This window comes from Chiloscyllium plagiosum, chromosome 32 (assembly GCF_004010195.1).
Source record: "Chiloscyllium plagiosum isolate BGI_BamShark_2017 chromosome 32, ASM401019v2, whole genome shotgun sequence".
Lineage (NCBI taxonomy): Eukaryota > Metazoa > Chordata > Chondrichthyes > Orectolobiformes > Hemiscylliidae > Chiloscyllium > Chiloscyllium plagiosum.
The window spans coordinates 25,660,291-25,675,998 of NC_057741.1; the positions used below are offsets into that span (position 1 = coordinate 25,660,291).

Below are 15,708 nucleotides of genomic sequence, written 5' to 3' on the forward strand. Positions count from 1 at the left end.
GTTTGCCTACAATGCTTTATATTTTGTACTGCCTTGATGCACCAAATCAGCTTTGCTATGCCATTTGAGGTGAAAACCTCTATTTATATCTATTTCTATTGTACTGAGCAAGCTAGCACCTGCAACTAGTAACATTAGGGCAACAGGCAGTTTGAGAGGTTGTTAGATGGCAACATTCGATTCTACCTTGCAATAGAGGTGAGGCTTATTGCAAGCTTGTTAACCTGGGGATAACAAAGAGCAGTTCCAAACATTACGGCTGGAGTCTGAAAGGCAATGGGTTATGAGATAGAAAGAGATGTACTCGTCAAGCGCTGACATTGAGCTATACTACAGGGAGGCTCAGCAGGTAAGGTAAGGGAAGGTAAATGAAACGTTGACCTTCATTTCAGAGTGAATGGAGTACAAAATATTGAGGCTTTGCTAAAACTGTACAAGGCACGAATCAGAACACAGCTGGAATACTTTCACACCTTTTAGGGAAGATATTCTGGTATTGGAACTAGTCCAAAGAAAGTTCACTTGGCTGATCCTGGGTATGGAGGCTCTGCCTTATGAGGAGATGTTGAGTAGTTTGGGGCTGTACTCAGTGGTGTTGAGAAGATTATGTGGTGACTTTATTGAAAACTATAAGATTCTTAGGTGGACTCGACAGGGTAGATACAGAGAGGTTGTTTCCCCTTGTAGGGTGTCTATGACCAGAGGGCATGACCTCAGAGTAACAGATCATCCAGTTAAGACAGAGGCGAGGAGGAATTTCTTCTCTCAGAGGCTCATGAGTCTGTGGAATTCTTTACCACAGAGGACTGTTGAGGCTACATCGTTAAATATATTAAAGGCTGAGATAGACAGATTTTTAATCAGTAAGGGAATCAATGGTTCCAGGAAGAGAGCAGGAAAGTGGAATTGTGGATTATCGGATCTCAATGAATGGGGGAAAAGATTTGATGGACTCAATTGTCTACTTGTGCATTCAAGTGACAGAAGAAAATTGAACTACTGAACTAAGTCTGTATAGTTGCGGACCTAGTGACAAGTCATGAGCAGATGAATTGCTCTGCGTTGTTGGGGCTCAGGGAAATCCTAAGAGAAAGAGAGAGAGAAGTAAGTGATGAGTGGGCTAAACTAAATAAAAACAATAGCCTTCCTTTGTGAACTAGATACATTTTTAGAGCAATTCAGTATAATCATTACTGAGCATTTTATTCCAGATTAATTAATTGAATTTAAATTAAGTGCCGTGGCGGGAGGTGAATTCACTTCTCCAAAACGTCAAGCCAAGCCTTTGGATTTCCAGTCTGTAACATTATTACAATCGCACTGTCCCACAGTAGTGATTGATGAAAAGTTATAATAAGGAGGACCTGGTGTTGGACTGGAGTGGAAAAAGTTAAAAAATCACACAACACCAGGTTATAATCCAACAGGTTTATTTGGAAGTCGTAGCTTTCGGAGCGCTGCTCCTTCCTCAGGTAGCTATGGAACAGGATCATAAGACACAGAATTTATAGCAAAAGATCACAGTATCATATATGCAACTGATGTGATATGTTAAACCTAGATTACTGTTAAGTCTTTTAGAATGGGTTGCAGGTTTTAGTTCATTAATATGTAAATCCCAGAACTTCTTTCAAGTTACATTCTAGAAATAACCTAATGTTTTATTAAAAAAGGCGACATTGCAGCTCAGACAATGCATTAAAGGTGTGAGGTTAGAGTTTGTCTGTATCCTAATCCTGTGTCAGACTGGGTCTATTTCTAAACTAGGAATGTATAAAATGTTACATGGATTGACTGCCTGCAGATTGTGTTCTTCTTGACCAAAATAAAATGTATCTGCAATCACAATTCTGCAAATGCATACTCACCCCACCGACTTAAGTGTGTGTGTGTGTGCGCGCGCGCGGGCATGTGAGTCAGAGAGAGAGAGAGAAAGTGGGAGAGAGTGTGAGTGCGTGTATGTGAATGTGGAAGTGTGAGTTGCGTGAGTGTGTTTGTATGTACGCACCTCTCAGGTGGTGTGTATGTGTGTGTGTGTGTGTGCGCGCGTGTGTGTCTCTCTCTCTCTCTGAGACTTGGCCTTCAGCTTCAGTGGTCAGGGACATTCGGCCTCGGATCTTCAGTTGACCATCTTCCAAGGCAGTCTTGGGGTTAGGCAACAGTGCAAAGTGGCCATCGCAGAGGTTGATAGCCAAGTTTAGTACCCATGAGGACGGCCTCAACTGGGACCTTGGGTTCATGCCACACTATAGGTGACCCCACAACAGGATACACACTCTCTCACACACACTCTTACAAACTTACATGCCCACGCAGACCCTCTCTCATACACGTGCTCTCTCTCAACCACACACACATACAACCCAAGAGGGTGCACATACACAAAACACACACACACATATATATATATATATATATATATAAGTCTATGGGGTGAATTTGCATTTGCAGAATTATGATTGCAGACACATTCTATTTTGGTCAAGAAGAACACAATCTGCAGGCAGTCAACCCATATAACATTTTATAAATTCCTAGTTTGGAAATAGAACCAGTCTGACTCAAGATTGGGACACAGACAGACTCTAATCTCACACTGTTAATGCATTGTCTAACCTGAGGTATCACTTTTTTTTAAATATATAAAACATTGTTATCTCAAAAATGTGATTTGAAAGAAGTTCCTGGATTTACATATTAATGAACTGAAACCTGCAACCCATTCTCAAAGATGAAAGACTTAATAGCAATCTAGGTTTGCTCAATGTATTGTATCAGTTGCATACATGACACTGATCTTTTGCTATAACTTCTGTGTCTCATCTGCTCCACAGCTACCCGATGAAGGTCATGATGTGGAGGAGCTGGACTATAACCTGGTGTTGTTTAATTTCTAATCTGATGAAGGAGCAAGGCTCCGAAAGCTAGTGTTTCCAAATAAACCTGTTGGACTATAACCTGGTGCTGTGTGATTTTTTACAATGAAAAGTTAAGCCTTAAACTTGCAGTGGCTCAATAGATTGAAGAACCTTTTTGATAAATTTAATTTAATAAATATAGACACTCATTCCCCTGAAGAAAATTAATGTGGCAAGAGTTTTTGAAATTTTAATCTTTTTAAGGACAGCCTTTCAGCATCAAGTCTTTGCCTTAATCCCATGCACATGTCCCAATCATTATTTCGCTTTCAGTATAATGGTTAAAATTGTAACTTACATTTCTTTTTCCAAAATTACGGCTCTGTGGTTTGCATGCCTCAGTGGGGACTCTAAAATCTCCCTGGGTTACAGACTTCCCTGCTGCTTTCTTGTTAATAAATGCCAGCCATCCCCTGTAGAGGGTGCCACATTCAAACAGATGTGGATTGACTGGAAATCCTTGCCGACAAACCCATGAAAACTCTGTACCCAAACGTACACAAGGTGCAGGGTGAAAGCCATTCCCACTCCCACTCACTGCAAATTCCAGGCCAGTATAGAATCAAAACACCAAATACAACTGAGCTGAGAATATGCAACTTTAGGATGGGGACAGACTCATATCTGGATTAGTGGTGCTGGAAGAGCACAGCAGTTCAGGCAGACTAAAATCTGCCCACTCTGGTTCATTTTCTAACTTTATTTCACCTGAGAACCTGACTTGTCCCTGTCTCTTTGAAAAGATTTTTAATGCCTAACCACATGCCCACCCCCAACTCTGCCAGAGGCAGGTTCTGAGGTAGAGTAGTCTGTTTGTTCAGTTGGGAGGCTGTGTGTTCTTCGGGTCATGGGTGGGAAAGGTTTCCACCACCTCCCTGTGTCCGTACCCTTGGTTACTCCAGAGTAGGAAGGCTGTGGGCTGTCTCACCACTCAGACACCGAGTGAAAATCTTACGTGGGTGGTTGAGATTATATGCTTAATGTAGACATCAGAAAATACCCTGTGAAAAACGACGCAGGCACCTTGCAAAACATGTTACTTAACTGACTTGAAGTTAAAAACAGACACATATAAAACAGAATGCCTCATAATCAAAACATCATTAAAAATGTTCATTCAAGCCTTGGCAAAACTGCTGTCGAGGCAACCAGTGCTGGAAAACTCAGACTAAGTGTTAAAGTTACATCAGGACATCTGCTCTTAAACCTGGCACAAAGGCAATTCTGAAACTAGCTTTCCAGCTCACAGCTGGGCAGCATAACTAGGGTGGCATGGTGGCTCAGTGGCTAGCACTGCTGCCTCACAGTGCTGGGGACCTGGGTTCGATTCCAGCCTCAGGCGACTGTGTGGAGTTTGCACATTCTCCCAGTGTCTGCATGGGTTTCCTCCGGGTGCTCCGGTTTCCTCCCACAGCCCAAAGATGTGCAGGTCAGGTGAACTGGCCATGCTAAATTGCCCAGAGTATTCAAGGATGTCTCATTTAGGTGCTTTAATCAGGGTAAATGTAGAATGATAGGGTAGGGGAATGGATCTGGGTAGGTTACTCTTTGAAGGGTCAGTGTGGGCTTGTTGGGCCGAAGGGCCTGTTTCCACACTTAGGGATTCTAATTCAACTTGGGTGATTTCACTTTTTTAAAAAAATCTGAATTAATCTGTCTATCCATGCCCTTTCGTTTTAGAAACTGAAAGTGGGATGGGAGTTCACAAGACCCGGGAACCTGATCCTTGTTCAAATACATCAAAACATGCCTGGCTCCTGGCCATCATTATTGTTCACCCTTTGCAAATCCCACCATAAGAGGTTGCGGCCTAACAGGAGATTTCAAATGGTCTTTAAAACCGCAGTTGATCACGGATAAGGAGCTGTAAACAGAAGATTTCATCGAGGTTTACCTGTTAGAGATCTGATAAATCTGGTTCACGCTGGTTCCTGTCAGCTTGTAGGCTGGACTCCGATGAAGTGGGTAAGAGTGGCGAACACTGGAGAGCACTCGGCCGAGGGGAATGTGAAATGCTCGCCGAGACTGATCGCCTGTTGCAAACTGGAATGTTGGCTGGGCTCTCTGCTTTATCCGAGGAAGGCAGGGCCGCGTCTGTTGCATTACTCCACCACCACATGTCCTGGTGCAGGAGGACCATGGGCCCCACCTACCCCAGGAACCTTTAGCCTCTTCCTCTGTAAAGCCGTCTGCAGTCTGATGCTTCACTTGGTTTGGAACCTTTGATGACAAAAGGAAACCCAAATGATCTTACTTGTGTTATTTTGAAATACAGTATCAGATTTACTGCGCGAAAATTGGTTATTTGTCCCTTCTACTCTATGCTGGCTCTCTGCAAGGCTTAGGCCTGAGGTTTTACTGGATCAGAAGTAAAAAAAAAACAGGGAAAAGCCCTCCTTCTCACAAACCCAGCCCCAAAGTGCCCCCCAACCCTCTGTGGTGGATATTAACATCAGGTTTTCTGGTAGTCATGGCCACCATCCACACAGACAGTTTGAATTGCCAGGTGCAATGCAGAGGTTACCCAGAGACTGGCCAAGGAACCAGCCTTAGTGTTGTCCCATCTGCGAGAGAAGGAACAAAATAATAAATAAAAACAGCCTCCAGTCTTCATCCCTCACACTCTGTCCATGCACATTCAATTTCAGCCCATGTTGGCATGTGCCCTTTCACCCAGCCTAGTTTCCCAATGCCCTCCATGCCAATCCACCCAACATGCCAATCAATTCTCCAATACCAATCTCCCATGGCCCCTCATGTCAAACTATGTCCCTTTATCTACCCAGTGTGCCTTTGTAGCATCTGTGCAACTCATTAGTATCATGAGGAGCATAGGCAGGATGAATAGCCAAGGTCTTTTCCCTAAGGTAGGTGTCGCCAAAACTAGAGGGATAAGATTTAAAATGACCTGTGGACAAATGTTTTCACGGAGACGATGGTGAGTGGATGGAGCTGCCAGAGGAAGTGGTAGAGGCAGGTACAATCACAACATTTAAAAGACATTTGGAGAGATACAAGGATAGGAAAGGTTTGGGAAACCTGGTTAGCATGACTGAGTTGGGCTGAAGGGCCTATTTCCATGCTGTGTATGACCCTATGACTCTAACTCAGTTCCTTGCCATCCCCCTCTTTATACCATGCCAACTCACGTAGTTTCCACAATAGGCAGACCTTAGGACTCATACTGAAATTTTTAAAATCCTAAGTGTCTGTGGATGAATTCATTTTTAAAGGATAAAAAGTCATTAATTGCATGTGCTTTCCTTTAATCATTCATAAGAACAAGCACAATTATAAAACCAAGAACTGCGGATGCTGGAAATCCAAAACCAAAACAGAAATTGCTGGAGGAACGCAGCAGGTCTGGCAGCATCTGTGGAGAGAAAACGAAGTCATTGTTTCAGGTGCAGTGAGCCTTCATCACAGCACAAAGAGCAAACACTTGTGTTGATAGTCCCACTTCAAAGACTTTATCACATCTATAATCAAACTGGTAGGTTATGAAATCCATCATTCAGCATTAATCCTGGGATGATAATCCTCAGGTTTATGTCAATTGACAGAGTGAAATACCAAGCACTGACATTTTGTTGTAAAAATGCGCTGCAAATAGACTTTCAAATGGTTTAAGGGAATGAGATTTCAATGCCTCGATATCTCCGTTTGACAGCTCCAATGCATTTACGCACTTTCTATGCACACTGTCAATGTTTAACAAACTCTAAAGGGCACCTGACCTCTCAAAGAATTCTTAACCTCTCCAAACAAGGACTACATCAAAGCCACCATGCCCCTTCAAAATGGTGCTCTCCATCTCTGAAAAACTCTTGTCAGTTTGGACCTTAGCCTATTGTCAAGATTAGTGGTGCTGGAAAAGCATCTGAGGAACAGGAGAATCAACGTTTCTGGCAAAGGTCCTTCATCAGGAATAATGAAGGAATTCATCAGGAAAGCCTCATTCCTAATGAAGGGCTTTTGCCCGAAACGTTGACTCTCCTGCTCCTCGGATGCTGCCTGACCTGCTGTGCTTTTCCAGCACCACTCTAATCTAGACTCTGATCTCCAGCATCTGCAGTCTTCACTTTCGCCTTAGTCTTTTGTGTCTAAAGTGCAAAAGTCATGTTTTGGATAGACCACTAATGAGAAGTAATCCAATCGAAAGGCAGCTACACTTCATTATATGCAGCTGCCTCTGGGAACCACGTGGAAGACTGGACTGAGTTACCAGCAAGCATACTAATTGTTAAAATGTAATGGTATTATTAGAAACTAACATCTAAGCTTATAGCTTCCCAACACCTTTACTAGATTTGCTTCTTTGTCGTACAGTTAAGTCGGAAGTTTTAGAAGTAGAGGATAGTATAGGAAAGACAGCAAGGTACAGGGAATCTGGTGAAATAACTCCACAGAGGCCGGTATCCTGACACCAAGTTACCCTTTATTTACATGTGGAAAGTCCTTGATACTGATCCAGCTCCCTCAGAGCCAGCTGTCAGTGAACAGACCTCTGATATTCCTGTGTTTTTAAATATATTTTATTAAACAATTCACAGTTTACAAAACAATTAACATTTACAGTTGTGTACAGAGAAACAGCAATTTTACAAGAGAGATGAATGGCAAAGCCAGGCCCCAAAGCCTGACATTCAACCGGTTTTCGGGGAAATGAGGACAAACCTCAAATCCTACATTCCTGTTTATATCTGTCAGCCAGGGCTCTCTGATTGGACCAGATTAACAGCCCCAATCAGGGAACTCATATTCTATGGCACCCACCTGTCTGACCTCATTACAATTCCTACATTTGGGAGTATACATCAAGTTATAAAGAATGTATTCTCAGCAAAAGGACAAGATCTTGAGAAGGTTGTCTGAAGGAAAACTGTTTGTGAGACAGAACAGAATGTAGAGGTCTCTTTCCACTGGATAAGGAATCATGGCATGTAAAAGCATTGATACAATATTACATACAAAGAACATTGCATTAGGTACGTATGTACAGCTAACAGCAGTCACATGCAGCGTTCCTGACTGATCAAAAGGGGTATCCTTACATGTGGAGCTGAAGGCGATTAGAATTAGAGCGGGGTTAACTGAATCACAGCTAGAATAAAAGAGATCGTCAACTTGTTTCTGTGTGAGGCTGGGAAAGATGATCCAGAGACAAGAACAAAGCAAGGCAAATGACAAAGGGAGAGAAGCTCCCGCAGCTAGAGGCCAAATCTGAGTGTGAAACCATTTTGTGCACTCTGACATCCAGATTTGTACATTGGTGGTATATTCTGGGTTAAACTGCATATTATTATCCAAATTTGTTGAGGTTGATTATTTGAGAACTAAATAAACTTGTCCTAACTTCATCTTAATAAAGTCCATTCACAATAAAGCTTTACTGTTGAGTTTCTTCCTGCTTTCAAGGACCACCAAAATCTTAGACATGGATTTGTGATTTCTAATCCCTGGTGTAATAGCAGGGGCCAGGATCTACAGATTCGTGCCTCCAATGTCATTTTTGATCAAAAAAAAATCATCAAAAAAATACCCATGGAATCCCATTCAAGTTCCTTTTCCCACATCCTTTTTAATTTGTGTTTCATTTTTCAACTGTTCAATCTGTTTTCAAAACCTGTTTGGCATTTTGCTTCCATTGATGGTTCTGGCAAGTTATTTGATATTCAAACAGTCTTTATATAGAATGACTAAGAACAATTCTGCTTAACCTCCCCCTTTATGCTTTTGGTGATCTTAACTGTAGGCTTTCTAGTCAGGGACCTGCAACTTAACAGAAACCATTGTGTGGAGTTTGCACATTCTCCCCGTATCTGCGTGGGTTTCCTCTAGGTGCTCTGGTTTCCTCCCACAGTCCAAAGATGTGTAGGTCAGGTGAATTGGCCATGCTAAACGTCCCATAGTGTTAGGTGCTTTAGTAAGAGGGAAAATTGGTCTGGGTGGGTTTCTCTTTGGAGGGTCGATGTGAATTTGTTGGGCCGAAGGGCCTGTTTCCACACTGTAGGGAATCTAATCTTATCCCAATCCAACCTTCCAACTCGGCACCACCCTCTTGAACTGTCCTACCTGCCCATTTTCCTTCCTACCTATCTGTTCTATCCTCTTCTCTGACCTATCACCATCACCTCCCCCAACTTCATCTACCTATCGCATTCCCAGCTACTTTCCCCCCAGCCCCAAACCGCTCCCCCTCCCCCCACACAACCATTTCTCTCTCAGCCCCTTTGGGCCAACCCCTTATTCCTGTTGAAGAGTTCATGCTTGAAATGTCAACGCTCCTGCTCCTTGGATGCTGCCTGACCGGCTGTGCTTTTCCAGCACCACACATTTCAAAACAGATAATAGTTTCAAGGTCACCATTACAGAGGCCAACTTTCTTTCTTGAATTTCAATTCCCACCAGTTACCATGATGGGATTTGAACCTAGCTCACACAGGATTCCGTTTGGATTACTAGGCTGGTGAGATGACCACTTTGCCATTGACCTTCCTTAAATATCCGAAATAATCTTGCTAAATGTATGCTTCAAATAACAGAATGATGACCATTGATCATAATACTCCAAATAGTCCCTTGACCAGTGATTTGTAAAAATTTGGCACACAGCAAGACCTATGGAGTCCTCCCTCATTCCTGACTTACATTAGCTCCCAATTCAGAAACACCCCCAATTTTAAATTCTTTATCCTTTTGTTCAAATAATTCCAGGCTCATCTCTTCCATCCTACAATCCTCCAATTCGATGCACCTTCAATTCGGGTCAAATGTATTGAGCCTGTCTTTAGTTGCCATGCTTCTGGCTCTCTAGACTGCAAACTCTTCAATTCTCCCCTTCAAATTCTCCACATCTTTCTGCCTTTAAGATACTCCTTTCAAGCCTCTGTCTTGGATGAGGGTTTCGATCACCTGTTCGAATATCTCCCTCTGTCCCTGCTCAAAAGAGTTCCTTCGGAGTGCCTTGGAACGTTTTACTGCATAAGAAATGCCAACCTCTTTTCATTTGCATTTTGTACCCGGATTTATAAATCTATTATCCGCTGAAGACATTTGCTAATTTCAACAATAAGTTCAAGGGAAATCAATGTGTTTGCTCACTTTCCACAGAATACAGAAGTTGGTCACTTATTATTATTCCTGGTCAAGCAACAATTAATAGTAAAGTTTCATTGTCAAATTTATATCAGACCTATATTTTACAGCCACAAAGTGAGCGAGTTGCATCCATTCCCCATGACAGGAAGCAGGGTAGAATCACGTCGGGTCAGCAATATGACATGGTGCCAGACTTCAAAATGCAAGGCAGTTCGATAATGTTTTGTCATCTGGTGGCACGCGGCGGGAGAGAGGGCCTTGTACCAGGACTGCAGCTAAATATCAGAAATTCTGCTGAGGGTGGCCAAGTGTGCTTCTCATCTTTAGAGGCTGCCATAGGAAACAAAAACATCAAAAGAGGAAGGGGCCTTTTAATTTCTCGCTGTGGCTGTCTTCTTGCTCACAGAATAACCTGAGCCACACGTCTTGGCCCAGACTCCCAAAGAAGTATGGAGCCATCCTCCACAAAACTAATTGGCTGTCTTTCTGCTAGATGGCTACACATTGCTTTTCCGACACATGATTCAACAGGTTGAGATGGCAGTGGCAGGAGTTTACGGCTTGCTTGGACTCTGACCCATCTCCTTCAGCCCATTGAACAGAACCCACTGTCCTAACAGCATATATCTGAAGTTTTCAACAGAACCTGTTTACTCCAGGACTAACACAAGTTTCCCAATCCTGCAAGAAATTCTACTGGACTCTCCCAGTGTCCACAATTCCCCCATTGTTGTACACTGCCAAACTCAATCCATTTGAGAAGGAAACAGATTGGAAAACAGGCAACACCTACACAGTATACAATTAGAGAATACCTCAGATCAGAACCGTCAACTCAAATAAACGAATGTGTGTATGTGAAAAAAATACATGGGTGAAAAGATCACATTGCAGTCAGTACTGTCTCAAAAGACAACAGTTTGTCCTGTGATCGTCATCTCTTGTGTTCAGCACCACATTAGCCCCACTCTACCCTAGCAGCCTGTGCTGTGTAGGAAGATAGTGGCCCCAGAAAGTGCATGGTTCACTGGATGCTGCATTTCTTTTTCTGGGCCCTCTCTTGTCAGCTAAGCTTTTCATTTCTGCTTGCCTTACTAATATCCTACCAAACAGTCACCCTGCCATTGCTATCTGTCTCTCAGTGTCAGTGTTCTGCCACCTTCATATCCCACTTCTAGCTGAAGTTTAGAGGGGGTTGTGATCCAATGGTCAGTTCACCTTAATGAGTATCTTTGGTACACAGTCATTATCATACCTTACTCTTTAAACTTAAAAAAAGGCTGTAGCCCTCAATGAGAATTATTTTAAAAACCCTCTACTGGACCTTCCTGATCCGAACAATCCATCACAGTTGTCACATTCCCAACTTTGATTGACAGTATAGGTTAGAGAAAAGTAGTATCTGATCATATGGCTTCAATAAAGTTTTTTGTTGACATCTCCCTGAGAATATTATCATGTCAGAATGGGGGAGCAATTCATTTTTTTTAATTCATTATTTTCATTTCAAACATGACTATTATCTCAGCTGGAGGTTCTGAGTTCACAAGTTGATTAACAACTTAAAGAGGATATTAAAGGATAAGCTGTCTTTGATTTGTGTTTGAAGAAAAGTTTTTTTTATAGGAAACACTTTAGGTATGAAAGCTCTGAATGGATTGTTTTTCACTATCAAGTGTGTAGGATTATAGATGTGTTAGATTATCAAAGCTTAATATTTTTCATCTTCACATTCCGTCTGGGGTCTGTTGATGTGGTGTATGGCTATGGAAGTGGCATGGGGGATGAGACGCATTTGTTGACCTGAAAGGTATGGAGCTTATGAAGAGTGCGTGGGGACCAGTGAGGGGACCGAGGGATGCGGGTCTTCCAAAACATTTGGGTTGAAGTTGCAGAGAGCCGAGGCAGGTTTTCTAAACTTGACACATGCCTGTTAGTGCTCTGCGTCCAGGGATGTCATGATATTCCTTTCCTGATCTGAGCAATTCACCACGGTTGTCAAATTCCCATCTTACTGTGTCTCTCTGACCTCCACCCTTCAGTTCACAAGAAGCAAACTCTCTACAATTTCACAGAGACACTTTCCCTCTGCCTGATTATGTTTGTTGATCTGAAGGAACGACCCAGCTTTTTTCCTCCCTATTCGTAGCAGTTTTAAGTAAAGAAAACACTCAATAAGCTGAAAAAATAAAGGTTGCCTTTATAAACTAACAGATGGCTTTCTCATGCGTGATAGTGTCGTGGTTATGGAATTGAACTTATACTTGAGGTTGCAAGTTCAAATGCCACCGTGGTAAATTTTAAATTGAAATCAGCAAATCTGGAGCATAGCCAAATCAACGGCTGGGGGTGAGGGTATTCTTTGTTCTTCAACTACAGCTACATTAGCATTAAAATATGTATTGTATACACTTGCATTTCTACTTCAAAGGCATAGCAAAAATTACCTTGATATCAGTGCAAATAACACAATGAATTCCATACATGGGATTGAGAAATTGCTAGGGAGAAGAAGTGCTTTCCTTTGTCCCCAGTTGGGGTACTGCCTACCCACCTCCCACCCCGTCTCTCCAGCACAGACAGAGAAAGTCAGGCAGACAATGGAGTACTAGTTTGCTGTGCTGTATGAACTGGCGTGTTTCTGAGCAGTGAGGGGATTGCTTTCCTCTCCCAATTTCCACTTTGCCACACAGTTGTTCGACCACATGTCGAATCAAAAGCTCAAAGGCGTAGCTTCTGTGAAATGGATGTTCTAATTGCTTTCGACAGGAGAGTGGCTTTATACTCTCCAGCATTCATAGGGGGGTGAATGCCCACTGGGGCTTCCCTTGCATTGCTATTGGACAGTTTAGCACAAGTTACGTCGTGAATCACTCTGAAGGTATGACTCGGGGACAGGATTCAAAAGCAAGAAACACAGAAGCAGAAGCAGAAGCATTCAGTCTATCAGGTCTGATCTGCCATTTAGTATAGTCATGGTTGATCCTCACCATCCTCAACTACTTTTTCCTGGCTTTTCTCTCTAACCCTTGATTCCATTACTGCTTAAAAATCTATTTCAGCCTTGAATATACTTAATGACTCAGCGTCAACAGCCACCTGAGGTAAAGAATTCCACAGATTCAACACCCCCCTTAGAGAAATTCCTCCTATTTTAGTCATAAATGTGTCACCCCTTATTTTGAGATTACTCCCTCTGTTCCTAGACTCTCTCAAAGGGAAACAACTTTTCCACATCAACCCTGTCAAGTCCCTCAAGAATCTTGTATAGTTCAATAAGGTCACCTCTCATTCTCTAATATTCCAATGGGTACATGCCAAATCTTCATAAGGCAGTCCCTCTATGCAGAACAACCTCGGTTATCCGATCATCAATTATCCAAATTTCGGATTATCTGTAAAAGATCTCAAGTTCCCAAAGTTTGAGATTGGAAACTGGACTCTGTCACTACCTGCACACACTTTCTTTCCAAGACAGACAGCCCACCAGTGAACTCAGCAAATTCTCTCTCACTCTGCATCTGTCATTTATTTTCTTTCTTCCTGCTTCGTGTTTTAAAATATAAAATGATTGAGATAAATTTCACAGTAGAGGATATGGTTGTCTATCTCCTGCGATGGTTTCCAGAAGGGGGTGGAACTGTTGTGCGAGGACCTAGAGGTGGACGGCATTGCACCCGCTTTGTGCCTTAGCCCTAGGACCGTTTGTGCGAGGCTGCAGTTTCCAACCGGTGGCAGTCGAGGAAGCGCAGGACTGGTGGTTGCTAAGGGGAGAGACCCGAAGGAGAAGAAGCAAAGGAGAGGAGAGAAAAAGGTAGCCTTGGAGTCTGGCTGAAAAGGTTGGAGACGGCAACTCGGTGTTACACCCGAGGGAGGTCTTCCCACCGGCTGAATTGTCTCCGTCTGGTGCAAGTGTTTAAATATTAAATTAATTCAACCTCCTGTTCATTTTAACTTAATTTAAGACATTTAATTTAAGATCCTGCTCAGTTATCCGAACAATCAGTTATCCGAACAAAATAATCCCCGCCCATCTCGTTCGGATAATCGAGGTTGTTCTGTACCTTGGTATCAGCCAAGTAACCTTCTCTGGACTAGCTCCAATTGCCTTAAACAAGGACTCCAAAATACTCTTCACAGTATTCTAGCTATGGTCTGACTAATGCCCTGTGCAGTTTCAGTCAAACCTTCCTGATTTTAATACTCCATTCCCTTTGAAATGCTTTCATTATTTTTATTTTATTCTTTTATCAATTTTGGTTTGGAGGGTAAACTGGGACCATTAGCTAAAGGTGTTTTGCGTTATAGCTTGTGTTAAATGGAAACCAGATCGAACAAGCTTTTGTCTCTTTCTAAGGTCAGGCCTGGACGTTAATTGCAGGTTGGTTCCTGATCTAAAGGTTCTGCAGATGCTTTATCACTGGGGAAGAGCATTATGTTTAAACAGAGAGCACAAAAAAGCTATGAACAAGGTCAGTATCTGAGAATTGGCTCCAGAGTGTCTGAAAAAGACCTCATGCTCCAGCAGATGGCAAATGTTGAATGCTAACTGGGATATCACAGCGGAGACAATCAGTTTGTCAGGTAGACCTGGAATTTGAACTGGATTTGGACTGTGTTTTCTGTGGAAAAGGAATTTGGCTATAGATGCTACAGCACGAAGATTTGAAAGCTCGCTGCCTAACCTCCCATGAGTAGCTTTTGGAAGCTCAGAGAATAGAAAACTAAGTTATAAACTATTACTGCTTTTATCTGCGTGAACGGTAAAGGTGACCATGATCAATACTTTCAGCACATCAATGCAAGAAACTAGCATCCATGCCTGTGGAATGACGCATCATGAAAATCACGTAATTAATCTGTCTAGTTTTGTTATTTTCTATTATTTATTCCTGAACTTTGTCTGTCTGTCTTTTGTGGGAATGCAGCTGAAAACAAAGGTTTGGGGATTTAAAGAATAGAACAATTGGATTACTTTGTTTTTGATTTTGTTCTGCTGAAGTTAACCCAAACCCCACCCCCTCCCATGTATCTCTCAGCCCCCCCTGGCCCATAACCCTCATTCCTGATGAAGGGCTTATTCCTGAAACATCAATTCTGCTGCTCCTCGGATGCTGCCTTACCTGCTGTGCTTTTCTCGCATCACATTCTCAACTCTCACTACATTGCTAATGAACTGTTAAGTCTTTTGTATAAGATACAAACCAGTGTCTGGAGTAGATTACTTGCAGAGAAGGAATTGGGTATTCAAAAATCTGGTTCAGAACCTTTGGGGTCAATTTTGAGGGTCTTTGAAGGTTTTAATATTACGAATATGGAGGTAGAAAAGCTGATGTTGCTATCTGTCTCTTCATCTCCACAGACATAAAGGCCAATATTCCACTTGCTTTCCCCATTAACCACTGAACTTGGGTGTTAGTTTTTTTTGTGATTCATGCACAAAGATTGCCAAATCACTCTGTAGCTTTCTGCAGTCTTTCTCCATTTAATTAATATTCAGCTCCTCTATTCTTCTGCATAACCTAAGGTTTCCCCATACTATATTCCATCAGCCAAGTTTAACTCGCTTAACTTATCAATATTTCTCTGCAGATTCTGTGTGTCATCCTTACCATTTGCCTTTCCATCTAGATTAGATTACATTACAGTGTGGAAACAGGCCCTTCGGCCCAACAAGTCCACACCGACC

The 15,708-nt window shown here is 42.4% G+C and overlaps 1 protein-coding gene across 1 annotated transcript in view; it reads right to left on the reverse strand.

Moving 5' to 3' along the window:
- The window catches only part of adamtsl7 (ADAMTS-like 7), a 409,961-nt gene that overhangs the window by 334,455 nt on the left and 59,798 nt on the right, over window positions 1-15,708 (reverse strand). The window contains exon 4 of the mRNA XM_043674273.1: window positions 4,813-5,138. Coding sequence (XP_043530208.1) covers window positions 4,813-5,138 — 326 coding nt within the window. The remainder of the gene's footprint in view (window positions 1-4,812; window positions 5,139-15,708) is intronic.